At 41.2% G+C, this 22,464-nt stretch overlaps 1 protein-coding gene across 1 annotated transcript in view; it reads left to right on the forward strand.

The window, feature by feature from the left end:
• Stim2 (stromal interaction molecule 2) overlaps window positions 1-1,766 on the forward strand; it is a 125,070-nt gene extending 123,304 nt beyond the window's left edge. The window contains 1 exon segment of the mRNA XM_005068761.4: window positions 369-1,766. Within this exon segment, the coding sequence (XP_005068818.1) occupies window positions 369-846 (478 nt within the window). The 3' untranslated portion in view covers window positions 847-1,766.
• Window positions 1,767-22,464: the final 20,698 nt, after the last annotated feature.

A 22,464-nucleotide genomic window follows, 5' to 3' on the forward strand; every position in this document is an offset into this window, starting at 1 on the left:
TCTCAAAAACAAAAAACAAAACAAAACAAAATAAATAACATGGATAGCAATCAAGGAAGATACTCAATATTGATCTGTAGCTTTCACATACATGAACACAATCAGAAATCCACACAAATACGTATGTATATGTCTCTCTTACACACACACACACACACACACACACACACACACACACACGCTCACGCACATGTACATAAGCATGCAGGTGGAGATAATAGAAAAATTTTGAAATTTTATCTATGTACATAATTATAGCATATTTCCTTTTATAATTACATAATGAATGAAAGTTGATTTGACTAGAATGTTCATTGGTACTCTTAAGAACATATAGATCTGAAGGTTTCCCTTTCTGTCTCATTCAGGGAAGTACCAGACACAGCTTCAGAGTGTGACTCCTTAAACTCTTCCATTGGAAGGAAACAGTCTCCTCCTTCAAGCCTTGAGATATACCAAACATTGTCTTCTCGAAAGGTATCAAGAGATGAGCTTTCCCTGGAGGATTCTTCCAGAGGGGATTCGCCAGTGACAGCAGATGTCTCCCGGGGCTCCCCTGAGTGTGTGGGTCTGACAGAAACCAAGAGCATGGTCTTCAGTCCTGCCAGCAAAGTGTACAATGGCATCTTGGAGAAATCCTGTAGCATGAACCAACTTTCTAGTGGCATCCCGGTGCCTAAACCTCGACACACATCATGTTCCTCAGCTGGCAATGACAGCAAGCCAGTTCCGGGAGCCTCAGATGTGTCCAGAATAAGCAGCATCCCACATGACCTTTGTCATAATGGCGAGAAAAGCAAAAAGCCATCAAAAATCAAAAGCCTCTTCAAGAAGAAGTCTAAGTGACTTAGTAGCATCTGTGAACTTTTCCTCCCACTCTCCACTCCATTTTTAATTTTAATTTTAGGAATGTAACTCCATTGGGGCTTTCCAGAGTTGATGCCACAGAGGAAATGTCCTTAAGGGCAACTGTCTACTGTCTCCTGATTTAACAGACTATGCCATCAGTGTATCAAGTCAGACATGACCGAAGTCATCAAGAAGAGACAGTTTATAGTTATTTCCGCCTATTTATTTCTGCATTGATGTTAGTGATGTATACACAGCATTCTGTTGAAAGCCGCTATGGACTTACAAGCTTTAATGGACTGTAAGCCAGCATGGGCTTGCAAAAATTTCTTGTTTACCAGAATATCTTCTTATCTTTCCACAGAGCTGTTTCCATCATGGACTAAATAACTTAAACGAAGTAAAACTAATTGCACTACTGTTTTCCAGACTGGAAAAAAAAAATCTCTGCAAGTAAAACTGTATAGAGTTTATAAAATGACTGTGGATAGGGGACTGTTTTCACTTTTAGATCAAAATGGGTTTTTAAGTAGAAACTAGGGTTTCTAATTGACTTGCTTTCTGGAAATGAAAACCCACACTTTTATTATGGGACGCTTCTTCAAATGCATTTATTATTATAAAGTTTCAAGTCCTGCTGTAAAGATCATGTTGTTTTGTTTTCCCCAGGGCTTTCACTGTGATTTACTGCACTGCAGGCTGTATGATAAAATATAAATAATGTAAAGAGAGAGGCTCTTGATTCCTTATACAAGTGGAAGAGTTAAAACTTGATCGAAGGACTTAAAACATTCACATGCTTAAACTGAGGTGGGGGTGGGGAGTCAGGCACTTGTTTACAGACTTTGAATAAATGCAAAGGATTTATGGTTTGAAAAAATTTGTACTGTGGAAAAGATAATAAATTGGAGACATTATTGTGTGGGGTTGTGCTGATTTTTGTTGATAACACTCCACTGAAAACACTGTTTTCTGAAGAGCTATGTAAGCTGTCTTGTTGCTTATTTGCAGTATAAGAAATAGTGATGTTTTGGAACTAAGTTGTCAACAGATTTCTTTGTTTTATATTGTTTGTCATATTTTTATGTAGTTTGAAATGTTTAAATGTTCTAATATCAAGATTAACAAATATAAATTTATGGTGCATTTAGATTGTGTTGTATCAGTTTGTAAAATTTGAAATTGTTTAGATGATAGGCTAGTCTGAGAGCAGTGTCACACAGAACAACAGTTTACTCTTACTCAGCTCTTAGAACCTCAGTCAGAATTATCTGGAAATGCTATGAGGATGGGTGAGAAGGTCTTTTGAGATTGGTTTAAAAGGAATGCTTTATTAAGAAGCTGACTTTCATAATCTTCCACGATTTGTGATTATATGCATTGGTCCTGTTGTTAAAGTTGTGAAAGTCTTAAATGGTTTCCACATGGTTACAGATCAACTCCTAGGAATAAAAGTTGGCTGTCTGAAATGAAGATGCCTTGTGCATATAAGGTAAGATCATATGAAAGAGGAGTTTAGAAACAGGTCTGGAGCTCTACAGAAAGGGAAACAATTGTGCATAAAGAATTAGAACGTTCTGGAAACCCTCAGAGTGAATGGGGATGTTTTCTGTCTCATGGCTGGGCAAGAGGAGTTCTCTTTGATATTTGCAGCAGAGATAATAGCTTTTTGGTTTGGTGAATAGAAGAGGTGGAAGCTACTGGAGCATGGAGAGTGATGGTCAAAAGCTTGACCTGCAAGATTGCTGATAGCTAGGGTTGGTAGGACATTCTAGGTCAGAACCAGGTAGAGACTAAGGGAGGTTGGCTTGAGAGTATGTGGTTGGTTTTAGCCGGAGTACATTGTGCATACTGGGTTACTTGTTTATAAATAGATCCAACCAAGGGAGATTAACTGTTGCATGTTGTGATATTTATTTGCTTTAATTACAGTATTTAGAAATTCAACAGAAAATAATTGAGTTTTGGAAACCCCAGCATTTCTGTATTACATCACACATAAAATTCTATACGTTTTACATACATTTGTCACCTTACTCTAGCCTTTCAAAATTATGGGGTTTACCTGGTTCTTCCTTATTGAAGAAAGGAAAAGATTCCTGGTAGAGAAGTATAAAGATGAAAACAGCAGCATCCAGGTCCAATTCTGCTGTCTGAACTGCTTTTACTATTTGAGGTGCCTTCTGCTAGATATTTTTTGAAGTAGTTATATACTTTACATAAAAAACATTTTTATATTATGGCTTTTCACTTTCAGCTCGAGCATTTCTCCAACATTAAAAATTATTTGTGAATAACATTTTAGTGACTAGTAGTATAGCATTAAGATTACTATAATCTTTTAAAACTATAATTTACAATATATTATTTAAAAAATTAATTTTTCATTTAACATTATGATATATAATATGTAATCATTTAAAACAATCTGTCATTAAACTTTAGACTGATGCCAAATTTATTAAATATGGAGTAATAGAATTTAACATTTGATGAGTACTCTATACCAGGGTACATATTCTAATTTAGTCTTGATACCAACCTGTAAAATGATCACATCATCATCATCGTTATCATCATCATCATCATCATCATCATCATCATCATCATCATCATCATCATCATCATCATATCACTGGTTTCTGGATGGCCAGACAGCTTTAGTAGGTTTTTTAGGACATTTGGTAAGTGGTAGAGCACTGTTCTTAACGTCTAAATAATACTGTGTAGATTCTCATCAATACAGATTTCTTACAGTGTATTTTAAAGAAGTATATAACAAAATGAGAAGATAATTTTAGTTCACATCTACATACATATGCATATGTATATTTGTCTCACAGGACTTTGGGGGTAACTTTTTATAGGTTTCTTTGCCCTAGAGCCATGTTCGCATGCTCTCCCTGAGACACTGAGTGTGAGTAGTCTTTTATTTCATTGATTTCTGAATTGCTGTTTTGTTAAACCTTCACTAACTTCATACTAAAGGAATGTAGAGATTGAACAATTTTTTACTGTTTTTTTAGCCTATATTTTTCATGTTAGTAAATTGCTTGTTCATGTTTTGCTTTTGTTTTTGTTTTCTCATTTAGTTCTTCTGGATCTAGTGTTTTTCTAAATCTTTTTACAATGAGTAAAACACATAGCTATTGTGTTTTGTTTAACAATGAAGCTTAAGGTTTTTTTTTAAACATAGATACATTATTTATTCTTACTTTAAGGTTTAAGTTTTAGTCTTGCTGATCTACTGTTTAGAATCTTAACTTTGTTTCTGTAGTGAGGTGGTTTCCCCCTCAGTCTTATAGGTAAGGGATGTGGAGGCAATGGTGGCAGCTCCTCCTCCCTTTTCTTCTCTTCTTCCCCTCCTTAATGCATGTTTGTGCATGTGGATGCTCCTTCATGTGCGTATGTATGTGCATGCCTGTAGGAGGCAGAAACTACTAATTAATGTCAAGTATCTTTATCCATTATTCTCTACCTTATTTTTTGAGACAGACTCTCTCACTAAACCTGGAGTTTACAGATTGAGCTAGTCTGACTGGTCAGTGAGCCCCAGGAATCCGCTGTCTCTGGTTCCCCAGCATTGGAATTAGAGGCTTACACTGCAGCTCCTGACTTTACTGGATGCTGAGAGTCTGAAACTCATGCTTGCACAGCAAACATTTTACCCAGTAAACCATCTCCTTAGCCCCCAGTGTCAGTGTCATCTTAATTCCTTCAACTAACATTTGGTAGTTTACCTCATACCACACATTGTGAGAAGCCCCAAACATGTGAACACTGATATTACAGATGCTGTACAGGAACATAATATGTAATAGGAGAAGGAGATGAGATGAAAATCCTCATGTGCTAGAACTATATAGTGACTGTTGAGGAGCTAGAGACTCATGAAGAGAGTGACTGTATTTCATAGCTTTAATAAATTAAAGATAATTCAATAGTGCTCCTTCGTAAAAGACACGGAGGGACTGGCTATGGTGCTACTATAGGACCAAGGGCAAGTTCATCTTAGCTCTTTCACTAGTATGGCTTCTGCAAATGAGCCTGCACTTAGGAATTCCAGCAGGACATTTAACAGCAATGAGGATAAGTTGTCCAAAGCACAGCATAGAACTGACTAAAAGCTGTTTCCAGCCATCATGGGCAAGTATGCTGAAAGACACCATCCTTCAGAGATATCTGAGTGTAGGTGTAAGCTGATTGTGAATGAATTAGGGTCCTGTGGACTGCAGACCAAGGGTCAGAATTTCATCTTTGTCCTAAGACTGACCTTTCCTGGAATTCTCTACAAGTCTTATGAGTTCACAGGACCCTCTAGAAGACAATATCCACTGTAGATTGAGATGCAACATTGCAGAGCAGCTTCATTTTAGATATTGATCTTTTGTATGACCAAATTGGAGCTAATTCCGAGCATCCTCTTCAAAGTTACATAGTCCTTGCTGCTGGATTTTGAAGCACCATAGTGTATCAGTTTTTGCTGAATCAAGACTATCCGCATTAGCATCCAGAAACAAGGGGCGGGGCACTAAGCTAAGGTAAGGCAGGCAGTTTGCCTTTGCCTACAGAAGCTCTACAGGTAGGTGCATGCCAGTGGGCTGCAATGCTGGAACTGTTTGATCTCCAGTCATGCTAGTAGCAGCAGAACTTCTGCTCCTTCCAGGCACTTTCTTCCCTATAACAGTCAACTCTAGAAGCTTCTACCTGTGTCAAAAGTGATCTTTAATAGAATTAGCTCCAAAGAGTCCGTGTAGACCCATTTCATATGTATGAGAATTACACAGGCTCAAGCATACCAACCCCTGGCCCTGAGGTACCTGTATGTAGGCTGAAAGGTTTTTCAAAGCCAGTGTGTGGGTGTTTAGTTTAATACTCCCCCCGTGGAAAAGCTATTGATGTTGAAGATGTCTCGGTAATCAGGTAGTGAGGCATTAAAGGGACTGGAGGGGGAGAATGAAGCCTAGGTGCAGTAGTGAATTGCTGTGCCAGAGGTCGCCTCTGACCTTTGAAGGTTAGAAAATGAACCTGGATATAGCACTGAGCATGGGCCGTGGCAAAAGGTGAGAAGGGGAGAGGAAGGGAAAGGTACGTGTCACAGCTTGTCCACTTAACCCTGATGATTCAGTACAAAGATATTTACTTGTTGACCTGATTGACTGAATTACGTAAGTGCAGGAACCTGCCTTTCATAGCTCCATACTACAAATGATTGACACTTCAGAAATCAGGTCTGTGAGGAGTGCCGAAAGGAGTGACAAGCACTACTGCTGTCTTCAAGTTCCAGATAGTTGAGGGTCTTCATGAGTTTAATCATTGAAAATAGTTCAAGAAGAGTCAATATTTATAGGCATTAAGACTTGTGGCATGGAGTCATGTCAGGGGCCTCCAGCCATCGGCCAGCTGCGGCTGCCTCACATATTCATAGAAAAGGCGTGACTCAGTCCTCAAAGAGAGTACGTGACTATGGACCACCCTGCTACCTCTGCTAAATTCCAGAAACAGGCCTGCAGCTTAATTAGCAGTTAAAGATTAGCTCAACAGAAAGCCCCCAAGTCTGCCAGAAGACAGGCTTGGACAATAGGGAAAGACTGAGATAGATAAAGTAAGGACCTATGGTCAGGTTGCCTAGCAACACAGGAGGTTCTACCCCTGGCCTTTTGCCCTGACATCTTCCTTGAAGCTGTCCCTTCTCGCTTCCTCCACCAAGCCCCTTAAATATACCTTGGAAAGAATAAAATCCTGTTGCCTTGATCAGATGACCTGTCTTGGTGTCCTTTCTCATATCTCCCCCCCCCATCTTTCTTCTAGGTGTCCCCAGTCCCCACACTGAATGTTCTGTGGGTCGGTGCAGAGTCACCTGTGTATGTTCATGAAAAAACATTGTTAGAACCAGACTAATGAGCAATGACTGACTAAGCCTAATTTGAGATTTTTATGTACCTAGCAAAGTCACATAGTATAATGTCTTAGTGTCAATGTCTTTTCCTAAATGCAGCATTTGATGGTTTTACTCCGTATTTGGTAATTGATATAATGGTATTACTAGAACTGATTAATTATGTAGTGAGAATACAGTATGCTGACTGGTGAGCAAACAACATAGTTCTTACCTCTCTTGTTGGGCAGAAATCCCCCAGACAAGCTGTGAATGCACAGAATCACAAACTACTGAAAGTACCTAGATAGAGGTGTGTGTGTGCGTATGTATGTGCGTGCGTGTGTGTAATGTTTTTATAACTCCCAAACATGTAGATATTGATGTCTCAAACAGGGTGGTGGTAGAACTAATTTCTTAAAGATACTGAGGGTAACTTGAATATGCACTAAATATGAAGAAACGTTCTAGATGCTGAGAATGTTTTTTAAAAAATGAAGAAAAGCCTACCTTCTTCCTGGGGCTGACTTACACTGGGCAAGACAATAAACAATTGAAATATACAATATTTTAGATGAAGGAAATACTTGCTAAGGTAGTAGTATTTGAGGTGATGGTTTGCAGTTTTTAAGTGATATGTCAGAAAAGACATTCATTAAGTCAGAATACAGACATGAAGTGAGTGAGGCAGTCTTAAAAATACCAGGAAAAAAGCATTCTGTGTACATACCACACACTAAACATTTAGGCCACTGGAACATGCTTTGAAAGAGCATTCTGGCTAGAATAATTTAAGATAGGAGGTAAAAATCCTGTGTTTTTCTCCATATTTTAAATTTATGCCAATTTTGTGGACTATCATTTTTATTTCATGTTTTCATGCAAACATTGGTATAGTTTTACTTCTTGCAAAAAAAAATAGCATGTAGTAGCTCTTGCTGCCTCTACCCCCGTATTTGGAACACCCAAGGTACTTCAAGGCAACATCTTAATGAATTTGCCACGTTCTTTTCTACTCTGCTTCAACCCAAGTCCTGTGTTTTCATTCCTTAGGTCTCTGTATTGTGATAATTAGGAAAGTGAACTATGGACTCAGATAACCCTGAGCATGCTCTAACATTTCCCGCTGTGATATAGGGCAAATGACATCCTTTCAGGTCTATTTCACTATCTATGAAGTAGGGATATAATAGTACTTTATTGTTAAGAGTATTAGATGAACTAATGCGTGTCATAGTGCTGGGTCTCTAGCATGTAACACTAAGGTACTCATCTTTCTTGGTATTTAGCTCTGGGTCATGTAGACTATCCGGGGGAAGAGTCCTATGAAGATCTCACTTCCCACAAGCCTGTCAGATCCCAGGGGTTTGTTGATTTTCCTTAGCGAAGTTATGATTCCAAGCCTGTCCCCGGATCCCATCCCAAAGCATTTCAGAATCTGAAATTAAACTTTATGCTGTTTACTGGGAGCTTATCATCACCAACAGGCTCTGCATACTTGTGGACTCATTTCAGACCTTTCTCTGTTCCTTTTTGGCCACTGCAACCTGTTCCTCTTAATGCATATCCTTATCTCCCACTTAGATGTGTCTTGGAATCTACTCCCTTGGTGTCACTCACATTGCCTGTGCTCATCAGCTATATACTTCCCTCCCATGCGGTCTTTCCTGAATTACACAGTGCGTCATTACAATCACGTGTGACTTGCTCTGCATGTTCTTGACTTCCCACAGTAGATTTGTGCTGTCAGTCCTCTCCTTATCTTGACTCTTGTGATAGCATTGCAGTGAACATATACAGGTATCTCTGTGGTGTGTTGACCAGATTCCTTCAGTTATATACCTACGAAGGTCTATCTGGATCATATGTAGTTATATATTCTTAAGTTTCATTTTTAGGAACTTCTATGACAGTTCCCAAACAGACTGCCTTAGTTTCATTGATTCCCAGCATAGGGTACAGGATCTTACATCCTTTTCCAAGTTCATTGTCACTTGTTTTCTTGGTAGTCAGCCTGACTAGGGTGTGACAGGGTCTCAATGTAGTTTTATTTCACTTTTCTCTGAGAGCTAAGACTGATGAATGTTTAATTCACTTGCCTATTTGTTCCTGGATAGATTGATTTGGGGGGATGTTTGCTATTTGCAGTTTTGTGTTCTTGATATTAATCCACTGTCAGATGTAGCCAAATATTTTCTCCCATTTGGTAACTGTCTTTTTCCTCTCCTGATTGTTTCCTTTGATGTTTGGAAGCTTTGGAATTTCATGCAATTCTTTTTGTGAGTTTCTTGCTTTTATGTTCTCTATGCCTATATCTTGAACTGTTTTACCTATATTCTCCACTAGCAAAAAGTTGACAAATAGTTTTTCTTACATTAAGGTCTTTAGTCCATTTTGAATTGATATTCATATAGGGGGAAACATAAGGGAATACTTTCACTCTTCCACATACGGTTTTAATTCAGCCAGCATCATTTTTTATGTTTTTGGTGAAGGCTTTCTTTGCTGTATTCAGCACCTTTGTCAAAATTCACACATCTGTAGTTCAATATTTATTTCTGAGTCAGGCATTGTGATATCCCTTTCTGCTTAGAATTGCTTTGATACTTCCAGGTCTTTTGGGTTTTATACAACATTTGAGATTGTTTTCCTTAGTTCTGTGAAGAAATAAAGAGTGTCATTGGATCTTGATAGGATTGAATTTGTAGCTTGCTTTTGGTAATATGGCCCTTTTTACAATATTAATTCTGCCAATCCATAAACATGGGAGTTATTTCCACCTTCTAGTTTTGTAGCATATTTTTAAGTTTATTTTTATTTTATTTTTGTGTGTGTACATTGAAGTTTTCACTATAGGGATCTTCCCCATTCTTAGGTTTATTCTCAGGTAACTTAATTTTGAAGCTATTGCAAATGAGTTTTTATTTCCCAATTTCATTTTTACCAAGTTCATTATTGGCATACAGAAAAATTACTGACTTGCATGTTGTGAGATTTTTAAAAATCAATTATAAGGTTACTTTATATAATCTTGTGTCTTTGAAGAATAGGTTCCTATTATCTGTAGATAGAGCCAATTTGACTTCCTGCTTGCCTATTTGTGGTTTCATCCTTTTGCCTTTAAGCATTATACTAAATAAGGATGGGGAAGGTGGAAATCCATATGTCATTGTTGATTTTAGAGCAAGTGCTTTCAATTTTTCCTCATCTAGTATATTGACTACAGATTTGTTGTGTAGCTTTTATTATTTCAAAATACATTCTTTGAATTCCTAGTTTCTTCAGGTCTTTTATCATGAAGGAATGCTAAAATTTATCAAAGACTTTCTGTAGCTACTGAGATGAACTTGTGATTTCAGTTTCTTAGTAACCTATTTATGTGTGTATTATTACATGTATTAATTTGCATATGTTTCACCATACTTGCAGACAAATGACGCCAACTGGATATGGTGTATGTTATTTTCAGTGTGTTGTTAAGTTTCCAAGGGCTTGATTCAGAATTTTTACATCTGTGTTTTTCATTGAGATTGGTCTTTAGTTTTCTACTTTTATTGTATCTTTATCTGGTTTTAGTTTCAAGGTAATGATGACTTCATAAGAATTTGGAACTGTTCCCTCCGTTTTCTGGAGTACTGTGATGAGCATTGCTGTCTGTTCTTCTTTACAGTCTCGTGGAATTTGTAATGAGTCCATTCAGTCCTAAACTTTTATTTACTAGGAGATTTGTTTAAGCTGTGTGCATCCTCTTGATTTAAATTTGGTAGGCCTTTATGTCTAAGAGTGTATCTATTCCTTCTAATTCCCATCTTTGGGAAAGTTTCAAAGTATTCTCTAGCACTCCTCTGTTTTTACGGTGTGTGTTGTGAGCTGCCCTTTCATCTCTGACTTTATTAATTTAGGTTTCCTTTCCTTTGCTTAGTTTGGCTGGGTGTTTGTTTATTATATTTATCTTTTCACAGAACAACTCCTTGCTTCGGTGGTTGTATTGTTCCTATTAGTATCCACTGAATTAATTTACACTCTGCTTCTTATGATTTCTTTCTGTTGATCTAGGGTTTGGTTTGTTCTTGTTTTTCTAAGACCTTCAGGTACATAATTATTTGTTTAAGATCTTTGTGATTATTTTTCTAAACTTAAACATTCATAACTATAAACTTTCCTCTTAGAACTGCCTTTGCTGTGCCCCAAAATTCTGACTTTTTTTCATTTTTTATTTTTATTTGATTCTATAAATTTTTCCTTTCCTCTCTGGTTTCTTCAGTGAACCATTGATCAATCAAAAGTACACTATTCTATCTTCATGTATTTGTGTAGTCTTCGTAGTTTCATTTGCTCTTGATTTCCAGGTCTGTTCCAACTATAATCTGATAAGATACAAAAAAGTTACTGTGAGTTTTAAATATTCTTTCAGACAGAGATGCCCAAATATATGTCCTAAGTATGATCATTTAAAAGAAAAAATTACACACAGGGTCTTACGTGCATTGAGAAGTGGGGAAATAAACAGAGCACTGCAGTATCTCCAGGAGAGCAAAAGTCAGTGCTTTCAAATCTGAGGGATATCATTAAATTCTCTTGGGAGGAGGTACAACTGTGGGGCTCAAGGCACTGTGTTGGGGCAATAAAGTTCTGTCTTGTCTGTAGTGGCTGCACAGCAGATAGGTAGATCTAGAGGCTGGGCCACTTGGTAACTCTAGTGGGGCTGTCAGTAATTCTTGGGTGATGGGCTCCTGTAGCCACAGAAGATGAGGCTACCTCTCATTGTATGTTCTACTGCGTAAGGCAAACTTCGTGCCACCTGAACATCTCAGCGTGTCTACATACCCTCCTCCAAGAACTGCCTCCTGCAGCTGCCATACAGCTACGGTAGGTTGGTCATAGGCTTTCTAGCTTGAGATTCTTATTGTCAGGAGATGTTCACTCTTGAACTGTAGGGCTTGTCTCACGTTCACCCACATGGTGGCTCTCTCCATCTGTAACTTCAGACTCAGTGCATCTGACTCGATTCTAGCAGCCACAAGACGTGCAGACATGGCACATAGACATCTATGCAGCTGAAACACCCACACCCATAATAATAAGAGAGTGATAGTCATCTTTAAGATCTAAGAGGGGTCAGTGAAAACAAAGTATCACTTTTGCAAAAAATATCTCACTTTTGCAAAAGAATTGTATAAAGTGAGTTAGTGAGCTTTTCTTGCAAATAGACCGTGGGTCTCTGGTGCAAAATTTGTTCACATCTGCCATTTATTTCTGCCTTTGTTTAAAGGGTCAAGGAGCAAGAGAAAGAATTTCAGTATATGCTTATAGGAAAATGGAACATTACAAAGAATACCAGTGTACAATAAGTACCACCCTAACTGGGGATAAAGATAAAATCTTGAAAGCAAGCCATGAGAAAGAAACAAAAATACCCCCCCAGGGGCTGTATGAAAGGGACAATGCATATGTCAAATGACTTCTGATGGGAAACAACAGAAAACAACTCAGGACATCCCAACAATGTAGGCGGGGAGTCAACTGCCAAAAATTAGACTGAACAAGATTTTATATTTTAGATGAAAGGTGAAAAAGTTTGTTAGGAGGTGAGCTATAAGGAATGCTAAAAGTTGTTCTAGTGTAAGAAATTCTGTCAGAAATTCAGATCCACAGAGCCTAATAAAGGGCATTGCAAATAGCAACTATCTCAAAATTTATAATAGGAAGAATAAAACACATGACAATCCTAGTACTGGAGACATATAATGCATTCTTGCAAACAACTTTTATTGCATATGTAGTATGATATTAACTCCAGGAATGGTGTGATAAGATGCAGATGAGTACTGAAAAATTTAAAAGGACACGGTATTCTTAAAATTCTAATAAGTTAAAAAGCCAACAAGTAAGGGAGGAGGAGGTAAGAAACACATCATGAAAAATGAAAAAGATTGTTCCAGGTTCCCCCCCCTGCCCCGCCCCCCGCAAAGAGAATTAACCCCAATCATATTCATTACTTAAAGTGTATTGAGTAAAGAATTCATTTAAGAGTAAGACCACTCACAGTTGTGAAGCGAGCTTGTTACTCTTAATAAGCACCCTTGCTTTGGTGGTGTCTTAGTCATTGTTCTATTGCTGTGAAGAGACTAAGACAACTCATAAAAGACAGCATTTAATTGGGGGCTTGCTCATAGTTCGGAAGTTTAGTCCCTTACTGTGATGGAGAGATGGAGATATGCGTGGTACTGGAGGAGTGCCTGAGCACTGCTTCTTCATCCACAAGCCGAGAGAGATAGAAACACTCGACTAGGTATTTGAAAACCTTAGTTCCAGCCCCAGAGATACAGTTCCACCAGCAAAGCCACATTTCCTAATCCCTCTAATCCTATCAAAGAGTTCCACTCCCTGGTCACAAAGCATTCAAACAGATGAGCCTATGCAAACAACTACATTCTCCTGTCTGGCTCCCATTGGTTTGCAGTCGTATCATAATACAAAAAATGCATTTAGTCCAACTTCAGAAGTCCCCATTGTCTATCACAGTCTCAATATTTTCAAAAGTCCAAAGTTCTGGGCTGGGAGAGATAGCTCAACTGTTAAAAAGCACTGGCTGCTTTTCCAGAGGACCCTGGTTCAATACCCAGCATCCACGTGGCAGCTCACATCTGTCTATAACTCTGGCTTCAGGGGACAACCTGCAGGCAAAAAGCCAATGCACATAAAATAAAAATAATCATTAAGAAAATTCAAAGTCCCTGAGATTCGTGGCAGTTTCCTAACTATAAAACCACGTAAAAATCAAAGTAAAGCAGATCACTTACTTCCAACATATAATGGCATGGAGTATATGTTACCATTCCAAAAGTGAGGAAAGGGAGTATAGTGAGGAAATACTGGAGTTCCAAACTCAGCGGGATAAACTCCAAATTCTGCATCTCCATGTCAGATGTCAAAGGACTCTGCAGATCTCCAATCTTTCAGCTTTGTTGACTGTGACATCTCCTTCCTGAACTGTTCCACACCCAGTCTGCAGCTTTCCTTGGCAGGTATCCCACAACTCTAGCATCTTCAGCATCTTGGGGTCTCCAGCACAATCCAGGCTTCTCCTTCTTAGGTTCATGCAATGCTCATTCTGAGCTTTCATGAAGGGACACCCTGACACTTGCCTGGCCTCAATGGCTTTCCTTAGTTATAGAGGGACATTCCGCAACCCCTTTCTTATCTTCTTGAGTCTAAAGCTGGACCCAAATTGTCCAAAGCTGCCAAGTTCTCCTGCTTGCTTCTTTCAGCCCACCCTTTAAATTACATTTACATCTGCTTTCTCTGGGTTCCTTCCCTGCTTAAGCTTTCCTTTAATTCCTTTTCACAAGTCAGAAGCTGAGCTGGGTAGAGTCTGGTGACCCTGAGGTCACTACTTCTTTTATTCCATTTAGCATCCTGGTGCTAACAAGGTTAACAGCAGCAAACAATAACCATGCCAAGGCCTGAATTTCTTGCTGCCTTGAAATTTTCTCTGTCAAGTCTGGTCTCCCAGACTTACTAGAATCAGCCACTAGGTGGCACTCACAGCATTCCAGGGTCTTCAAAGCCTGTGCCTCCAAAATGTACATTCTTCCTACAAACCAGTTCTTATGAAGAGCTACACAGGAAGCTTTAGTTATGGCAGGAAGACAGTAACTTCACTCCAGGTTCCAGTTTTCTGTACTATTACTTTTGCGTTTCTGTGACTAAGTCTCTGACAGAAGGAGTTTAGTGGGAGAAAGCATATTTATTCCAGTCAGTGGTAGCAGAGTGGCTGTGTCCATGGCAGCAGAAAAACAAGGGATGGCAGCCGTTCACATGGAGTAGATCAGAGAGGAGGTAGTGCCGTGTTGAAGCAGGGTAACCCATCAAATGTCTGTCTTCAGTGGCCTACCGTTTATTTGTTTGTTTACTGTACTTTCCATACAGTATTTTTAAATCATTTTCCTCTCTTTCAACTCCTCCCAGATCTCTCTCACCTCCCTAGTCACCCAGTGTAATGTTTTCTCTTTCTCTCCCTCCCTGTCTCCCTCCTTCTCCCTCTCAAAAACAAGGAAAACAATTGAAAAGCAACAAACTAACCCCACAAAGCCACAAAAGCGGAAAAATCAAAACAAGCAGGCAAAAGCCAACAAGACAAAAATGCCAGAGGAAATCGAAGTGAAACAAATTGTCTGCAGAAGGACCTTTGAGTTGGTTTTGCGTTGGTTGGGTACTCTTGGTTAAGGCCTTCTCAGGAGTACGGTGTACATCAGCTAGGCTCCTCATTCAGCCTCCGTAGCCTTGAAAGTATTCCCACAAGCTGGATACTGAGCATTTAAAACACGAGCCCGTGGGGGAGCAATTCAGATTCAAGCCATAACGCACTCATACCTTGGTGGTAACTAAAAGCGCTCTGGTTGGACTTAATGCCAACTCAACAAAAGGAAAGTCATGGGTGGTACGGGAAACCTGACCAACCATCTGGAGCTAGTATTTGGTTAATAGACACATGTAGAACTTGCTAGCTTTGTGTGTATGTAGCTCTTTCTGTAACTTCTCTTCGTTATTTGAGTTGTAGGCATTGCTAGTTTGGATTTTCTTTGTTCATTATGGCTATGTTGAAATAGGAACAACAGCCTCCCCCTTTTCCTTTATGACAGCTTCTAATCTGGGATTATTGTTTCATTTTCTTGCCTTTTGGTTCTTTCTTATCCTTCCTTTCTCTTCTATTGTGCCATTCACAATTCATGTTGGAGAATTTTCAGGTGTAGACTCAGTATGCGGTGAGGCATCTGCATGTAATAGATTATGCACATTTTCATTAAGCCCTGCACCACAGAGATCTCTGGATTAGAGGAGGAGGGTCACCTACCCAACTTGACTGGCATTTCAACACATGGCACAAAACCTTACTTGATAAGATAAACGCCCACACATGTAACAGATCTCCTAGGTTCTTCTGGTTTCATTTATCCAGTGTACATGAAAAAATATATTTTTGCACCCCAAATGTCACAGGCAAGTTGTTGTTTGAATCAAAGTTGGCTTCTAGTCATTCTTTATTCAGACCACAGAATTACTAAATTAGTCACCAGAATATGATACCTGGAGATTTCACATTTACGTGCAATATTTCTGCTTTCTTAATTAGTATTAGTTATTTTTGCATCTCTGTGCTCAAATACCCAAGAGAGCAATTTGAGAAGGGAAGACTTATTTTGCCTGTGTTAGAGACGTCAGTCCACGGATGGTTGGCTCAGGCAATTGGGCATAACATCACGGGAGCAGAAGTTGCGGCATAGAAGAGCTGTTTACCTCACGATAAACAAGGAGGAAAGGGATGGACAGGACTGCAGAGCTAGTTCGAGGTCATGCCCTCAGTGGACTTACCTCCTCCAGCCAGACCCCACTTCTGCACACAGCGCCACCAGCGGGGTACCGAGCGGAGCATTCAAGCCTGCTTGGATTTCTCATTTCAACCACAGCCGAACAAGCTGAAGTGGGCGCCTACAGAAAGATCAGGCAATGATGAGACTGGGACTGCAAAGCCCTTCAGCAGCGGAGGTTGAAGTTGGCAGTCCTCAGTTCTGATTTTCCTCCTGGTCAGCACACCCTACTCAATCTTACAAGCTCCTCAGGGCCCACGGATGTGAAGAAAAGCTTGAAGATCTGTGGTCTTGAGTTTGAATCTTTTAAAAATCCAGAGTTAACAAAAAAAAAAAAAAACCTTTCTGTAGTTCTCCACTCTTTCCTGTAGATGGCATTATTGCACTGGGCATTCTCTCAGCTAGTCTCCATTCTAGATGCCTCCAAATTGTTCATTATATAATTTTTTTCCAGTGGGAATAATTTTTGCTCGTAAATTTCTTGCAGCAAATTTTCAATAGTCCTTAATTTATTGGTAAGCAGGTAGAGCCCACAAAGGTTCGAAATTTAAAAGAACAAAATGAGCGTTTCTTCCCCCCCCTTCCTTGGAGCTTCTGAGTTAATAGTGAAAAGGGAGCATATTGCAAGGTATAATTGTCACGATTATGCAGGCTGTTCATTTGGTTTGCATGTACACATGCATCCAGATGCCACATCTGCACTGCACATGGCATAAACAGCCCTTTCCTTGTACAGTTCGAAACATGAAATGGTTCTCATTTGGAGCAGTTTCTTTATTTTGTTTTGTTCATAATGAATGCTACCCACAAGTACAGGAGGCAAGGGAGCAGAAAATAGTCTGTGCAACAAGGGGGAGGCTCTTAAAAGATAGCCATGTACACGAGTAGACAAATATGAGCTCTGTGCCGGCTTCTTATGAACAAGGCCGGTATCGCATGGGGGAAGCTGGGCGTGTTAATTAGATTAATGGCTGGAAAACAAATCCATTTCTGAGTAGTTAATTAAATATTTCATTTTGCGTTATTTTGTGCAATTTGCTTTGGTAGGCAGCAGGCAAATATCAAGCATTCAATTTCATCTCCAAGCACAACTCACTAATATTTTAGTGGCGCAATCCTTTGGTTCTGGAGTTATGGGTGGCTCTCCTCCTGTCCTGGTTACTCTACTTGACAGCTGAGTGTGAAACGGGACTCTGCAGTTCTCAGCCACAGCTCGGCTGTCAATATTGGATTTGAGCCTTTTGTGTGTTTAGAGCCTGATGTCCATACTAGTTAGAGGTCTCCGCCTTCCATGTCCTTATTCTTTGGTTCTGCAGGAATTTGTTCAGGGATGGGAATGAGAAGTGTGACATTGTGTCAACATGATGGTAGCCTCCATGAGGGAGGTTTTTCCTCACAGTGAGTGAAGGAAGGCAGACACAGCAGGAGGGCGGTGGACTCCTGCAGGTTGAGGTTTCCTGTGTGTGTGTGGGGGGGGGCATTGAGATCTTCAATACAAGCCCCCAGATGTCGAAAACGATGCTGAGAAGACACTCATGTGGGTCTGCACCACATAACCCACTGCAGGGACCTCCTGTTTTGTTCTTGGATTATGAGAAAGGCGTCCCTGCCTGTCTGGAGTCTTGACTCCCCTGAGCCCCTAAATCCAGTGCCCTAAACCTCAGAGACATTGCCCCGTCGTCACTGCTCACCTCCGCCTGTTGGGACGGTAGCTTTGGCTCAAAGTGAGCCTTGGTCTTGTTAGCTCCGCCTCCAGCTCAGGTCTCCCTGGTTTCATGACCTGCATCCTGCCTCTCAGAGGGAGGGGCAGCCTGCCTTTCTCTAGGATAATTCCCACCCCCACTGCCTCAGGGACACAATGTTCCTGACCCTGGCCCCTGACCTTCTCACCTTCTTTCCATCATTCTCTGCCTTTTGTCTCCTCGGGACCTTTGCTCAGATTGGGTATCTTTCTTCAAGTCTTTCTGGGCCACCTTTATCTTTCTTCCCATCTAAAGCCTTCCAGCTCTGAGCTTTACCCCATTGGAGGTAATTAGAATGACTCCTCCAACAGAAGAGGGAACCTACGCGTTTGCCAGGTTTCCGGAGGCGCTGCTGCTGTTGCTGCTAAGTAGACTGTGAGGGAGAGCAAATAAAAATCTGCTTCTTGGAGCCCTGAAAGTTTGACAGTCTTTCTAGTTTTACACACACACACACAAATTTAAGACTTTTCCTACACGGCGTATATTGTCAACACTGTCACCTTTGGCTGAGGGACCTTGTTATGCGAAGCAGCAGGTCTGTATTTCCACCTGAGGACAATTGTGCCTCTGCTCAAGTCTGGAAGTCCTGTGTCAAAGCCAGTTCCCCGGGCAAATGCCTGTGCTGTGGCTGGCAGTCTTTGCTAACGCTGCCTGCTGCGTGACTTGGAACAGGATTGGGGATCCAGGCAGAGGGAGAGGTAAGTGGGGTAGGAGAATGCCCGAGTGTAGACTTGGAGATTCATAAGGGTGTCACAGATGTTTTGTTGGGAGGAGGAAACAGAGTTTAGCATTCTTAGCACATGTGCACAGGTGTGGGGAGTTCAGCAGCCACTGATGGCTTTGCTGCAAGTCTGTCAGCCACTTCTTTAGAAAGCGCCTAATCTCAGCACCAGTGATGAGGGCTGTCCTCCCCATCTCCCCTCCTACCTTCCCTCCCTCCCTCCCTCCCTCCCTCCCTCCCTCCCTCCCTCCCTCCCTCCCTCCCTCCCTCCCTCCCTCCCTACCCTTGTTTCCCCTTTCACCTCCTTTCTTCTCCCTCAATCTTCTTCATCTTTCCCTCATTCCTTCCCTTTCTCCTCCTCTTCCTCTGAGCTCAGGATTGGTTCAGGACTTCATGTGTGCCAGGGAAGGCCTCTACCATTGAGCCACACTCTTAGCCTCTGCCCCTCTCATCTCTACAGGCTTGTTGGATACTCTGTATCTCCCTGTCTGTTGAGGCCAGGCTGTTGTTTGGTCACTTCGTAGTTGCTGAGGTCCTGTAGAAGGACTTAGATGAATGCAATAAACCTTTCCATGTTCTTTCCCATTCTCTAACAAAGGAAACGTGCTTCTTCCTAGAATGTATAAAGGTAAGGGGGAGGGGAAGCCCACATCCTTCTTGGTGAAAACAAAGAGAGGTTTGCCTAAATTCTACGCTGCCTATTCAACACATGAAGCATTTTTTTCTGCAAAATGGGGGTTTTAATATTTGATATGCTTTTGCGAACACCTACCATACCAACTGAATTATTGGGCTCGGCTCACAGGCCTGTATAAATGTTTCTAAGGGAGAGCCACGTTAAAGAGCCCTCTTCCCTCACTTTGTAAAGCTCTCATTTTATTTACACATAAATCTTGGGGAGAGTCCCTCTTCTCAACTTCACACTCCTCCAGACTCTTAACACTGGCCTTTTTATGGACGGGAAATCTGATTTGTATTCCTCCAGTGCCTTCAGCAATAAAGCCACCCTCATTATGGAATAAAATTTAAAACTGTCTCCCAATTGTGCCGTTGATGTGAATGAGACCTATTATGTTTGCTTTACTATGGTGTGATCCGTGATAGATGGCGAGGGGAAATCTGAGGGCCCTGGGGATTCTGACGCTCGGCATGTTAAGTGGAGTGGCCGCGTGTAACGGTTTATCAGTGGAAAGCAGAAAGTCTGCCCAGGGCGGCTGGCACACATGCGTATACCTTAACTTGACAGGGCTTGGTTGTGTATGCTCAGATTAGCTACAGGTGCGTTCAATGCACAAGGTCAGCGGGGTGTGAGTTTGCTGAGAAGACACTTGCTCCTCTATTCCTGGACATTCCTCTCAACAAAGTCTTTGTGATGTGTGTGGGTGCATGTACACATGTGCTTCCTGTGTGTGTGTGTGTGTGTGTGTGTGCGCGCGCGTGTGTGCATGTGTGAAGCTCACTTATCTTACATGCATAACATGATTTGGGTCCACACTGCTCATCCTGTGAGCTGACGTGAGTCCAACTGTAACGTGTGTGTCGGTTTCCCTTGTCATGTATGCAAACAGCTCTGTGGGTGAATGGCTGCTCACTCTTGCTCTTGCTTTTTCTGCCTCTCCTTTCAGAATTAGAGAACAGACCTTTGACAAGGTTTGCTGACTGTCTGGTTTGTCTTGTTTTCTCTCAGTTTTTCCCCGGTTTCTGCTTGGGGCAGGGCAAGGAGGGTAATCTGTTCTGTAAGGACTGGCTTGGTATCCTAACATATTTTCGGTTCCCCAGAGCCACCATTGTCCTTAATTAAGCTACAAAGTATCGTTGGGGGTGGGAACAGTTACCAATACTCTCTTTTCAGGATTGCCTGAAGTGTATCTGGCTCACAGGAAAATGCAGAGAAAGGCACACTTCCTGCTTGAGAGCCTGGGAGGCTGGAAATGCCACTGAGCTGAGCAGGGCTCACAGTAGGAGGCTGCTTGGAGGTTTGCTTCTGGGTTCTCTTCACTTGGCACAAGCCAGGCCAGACAGAGATAGATCATTTGCAGGCTGGCACACTGGTGACTTCAGGACCGGGTGTTCATGTAGACTGGGCAACCTTCTGCGGAGGACACAAAAAAATGTGCCTCACAGCAGGAGAGGTGGAAGGTCTAAAGAAGCCTTGGATAATTTTCTTTTCAATGCTCACGCTTTCCCAACATAATCTTGGCTCATGAACAAAAGATGTTGCCCAATACTGTTTGGGAAATAAATGGCCCTTGAAAAAAGAGATACTCAGCAGATAACTGGAGTCTTCTTATCTATCAGGTCTTGGTTGTTTACGAAGCATTCACATACGGACATTGGGAAGAATTCTTGGAAGAGAACGTTGTAAAGAGTGAAATTTCTCTTTGCTTCTTATCAGATCTTTTATGCTTCATTTTTAACTAGGTCAGAAAGAAATGGAGCTGTCTTCAAATATTGAGTGTGGTAACTCATTCGCTACCAATTGCTACTTCTCAGATCTCTGCCAAACTTTGCACTCTGTGTAATATATGTTTTAACAATGTTGTATAAATTGGTGTGGGCAGTCACTTGGTCACCTAGAGCTAAAATGAGCAAAACCTTCACCAATGACCCATGTCTTTCTTTCATATCCAATTCACATTCTCTTTGGGTCACACCTACCCCTCCCCACTATCCTTTATTTCCCTGTGTCTCTTTAAATATAGACAAACTTTCTCACATAGCAAAATGTGATTGATTTGATATATATTTTGAAATTGAAAATTTGGACCATAAACAAATGACTAGGTCTAAGTCCCTGGTAAAGGTGCCTATGAAAAGCAGTTAATCCCTGCCCCCACCTTCCTCCAAGCCCATTCCTCTGCCTGTTTCTTTGTTACCTTAGGGTCAAACATAGATTATCATTAATTTAAAGGGCTTGTTGTTACTAACTTACACTAGGCAGCTGGACTCTACACCACATATAGTTGGATGAGTCAGTTTGCCATGGGTAATACAGAGGATGAATAAACAGAGAATAAAAATAATCAACATTTACTTATGGCTGAGCCTGTGCCCAAACTCTGCATGGCTATATCATTTCTTTCTCACGATAACCCCGTGGAACAAACACCCAATGCAAGCAGGGCTGCCTGCGCTTTTTCCCTAGGGCCACACTGTGGTAGAGCAGAGATCGGATCAGGGAGCTGTGGCTTTGGAGGATAATCAAGAGGATTTAACAGGTGTGGGAGATGGGAGGGGAAAAGGACAGGTTGAAGATGACAAATTTCACTCAGTAATGAGCAATTAGTTAAAACACATGTTAGGACATACATTCACTTGTCATCCACAGACACGCAAGATTAATCTCAGGACCCAGAAACAAAAAAGCAGCGTTGCGGCTCACCAGGAAGAAAGGATGGAAGCCTGCTCCTGTTCTCCTCTGGGAACCCATCTGTGTGAGCTGCCAGCTGCAGGCCAATCCCCAGGCACAATGACATGCTCGTCCCTTGAACTCACTGCCCCACTGTGCACATGACAAGCTCTGAACACTTCCTCCAGCGGGGAGTGATCTGGATTCTTTTTTGTTTCCTCTCACATTTTAAAGCAGTTCTTTGAGTCTCACATAGTTAGTTTTGATCATAGCCAATCCGTCCCCAATTCCTCTCAGATTCGGTCCCCCTTCCCTTCCAACCCAACCTTGAGTCCTTAAAAAGAACCCCACTATCTAGTGCAGTTTTTAAAACCCGTTGGTACGTGTTGCATGTGTAGCCTTCACTGGCTGCACCCTTCCAGAGAATTGACTATTCTTCTCTCAATAACTGCCAATAGCTCTTTCGCTGGGGGTGGGTGATCTACCCCCACCCCCATTGTTAGGTAGCTCCACTGCCGCCTCTCAACCTTGTCGGTGGCCTCTGGTCCATTATG

This window comes from Mesocricetus auratus, unplaced genomic scaffold (genome assembly GCF_017639785.1).
Source record: "Mesocricetus auratus isolate SY011 unplaced genomic scaffold, BCM_Maur_2.0 Super-Scaffold_100006, whole genome shotgun sequence".
NCBI classification, from domain to species: Eukaryota; Metazoa; Chordata; class Mammalia; order Rodentia; family Cricetidae; genus Mesocricetus; species Mesocricetus auratus.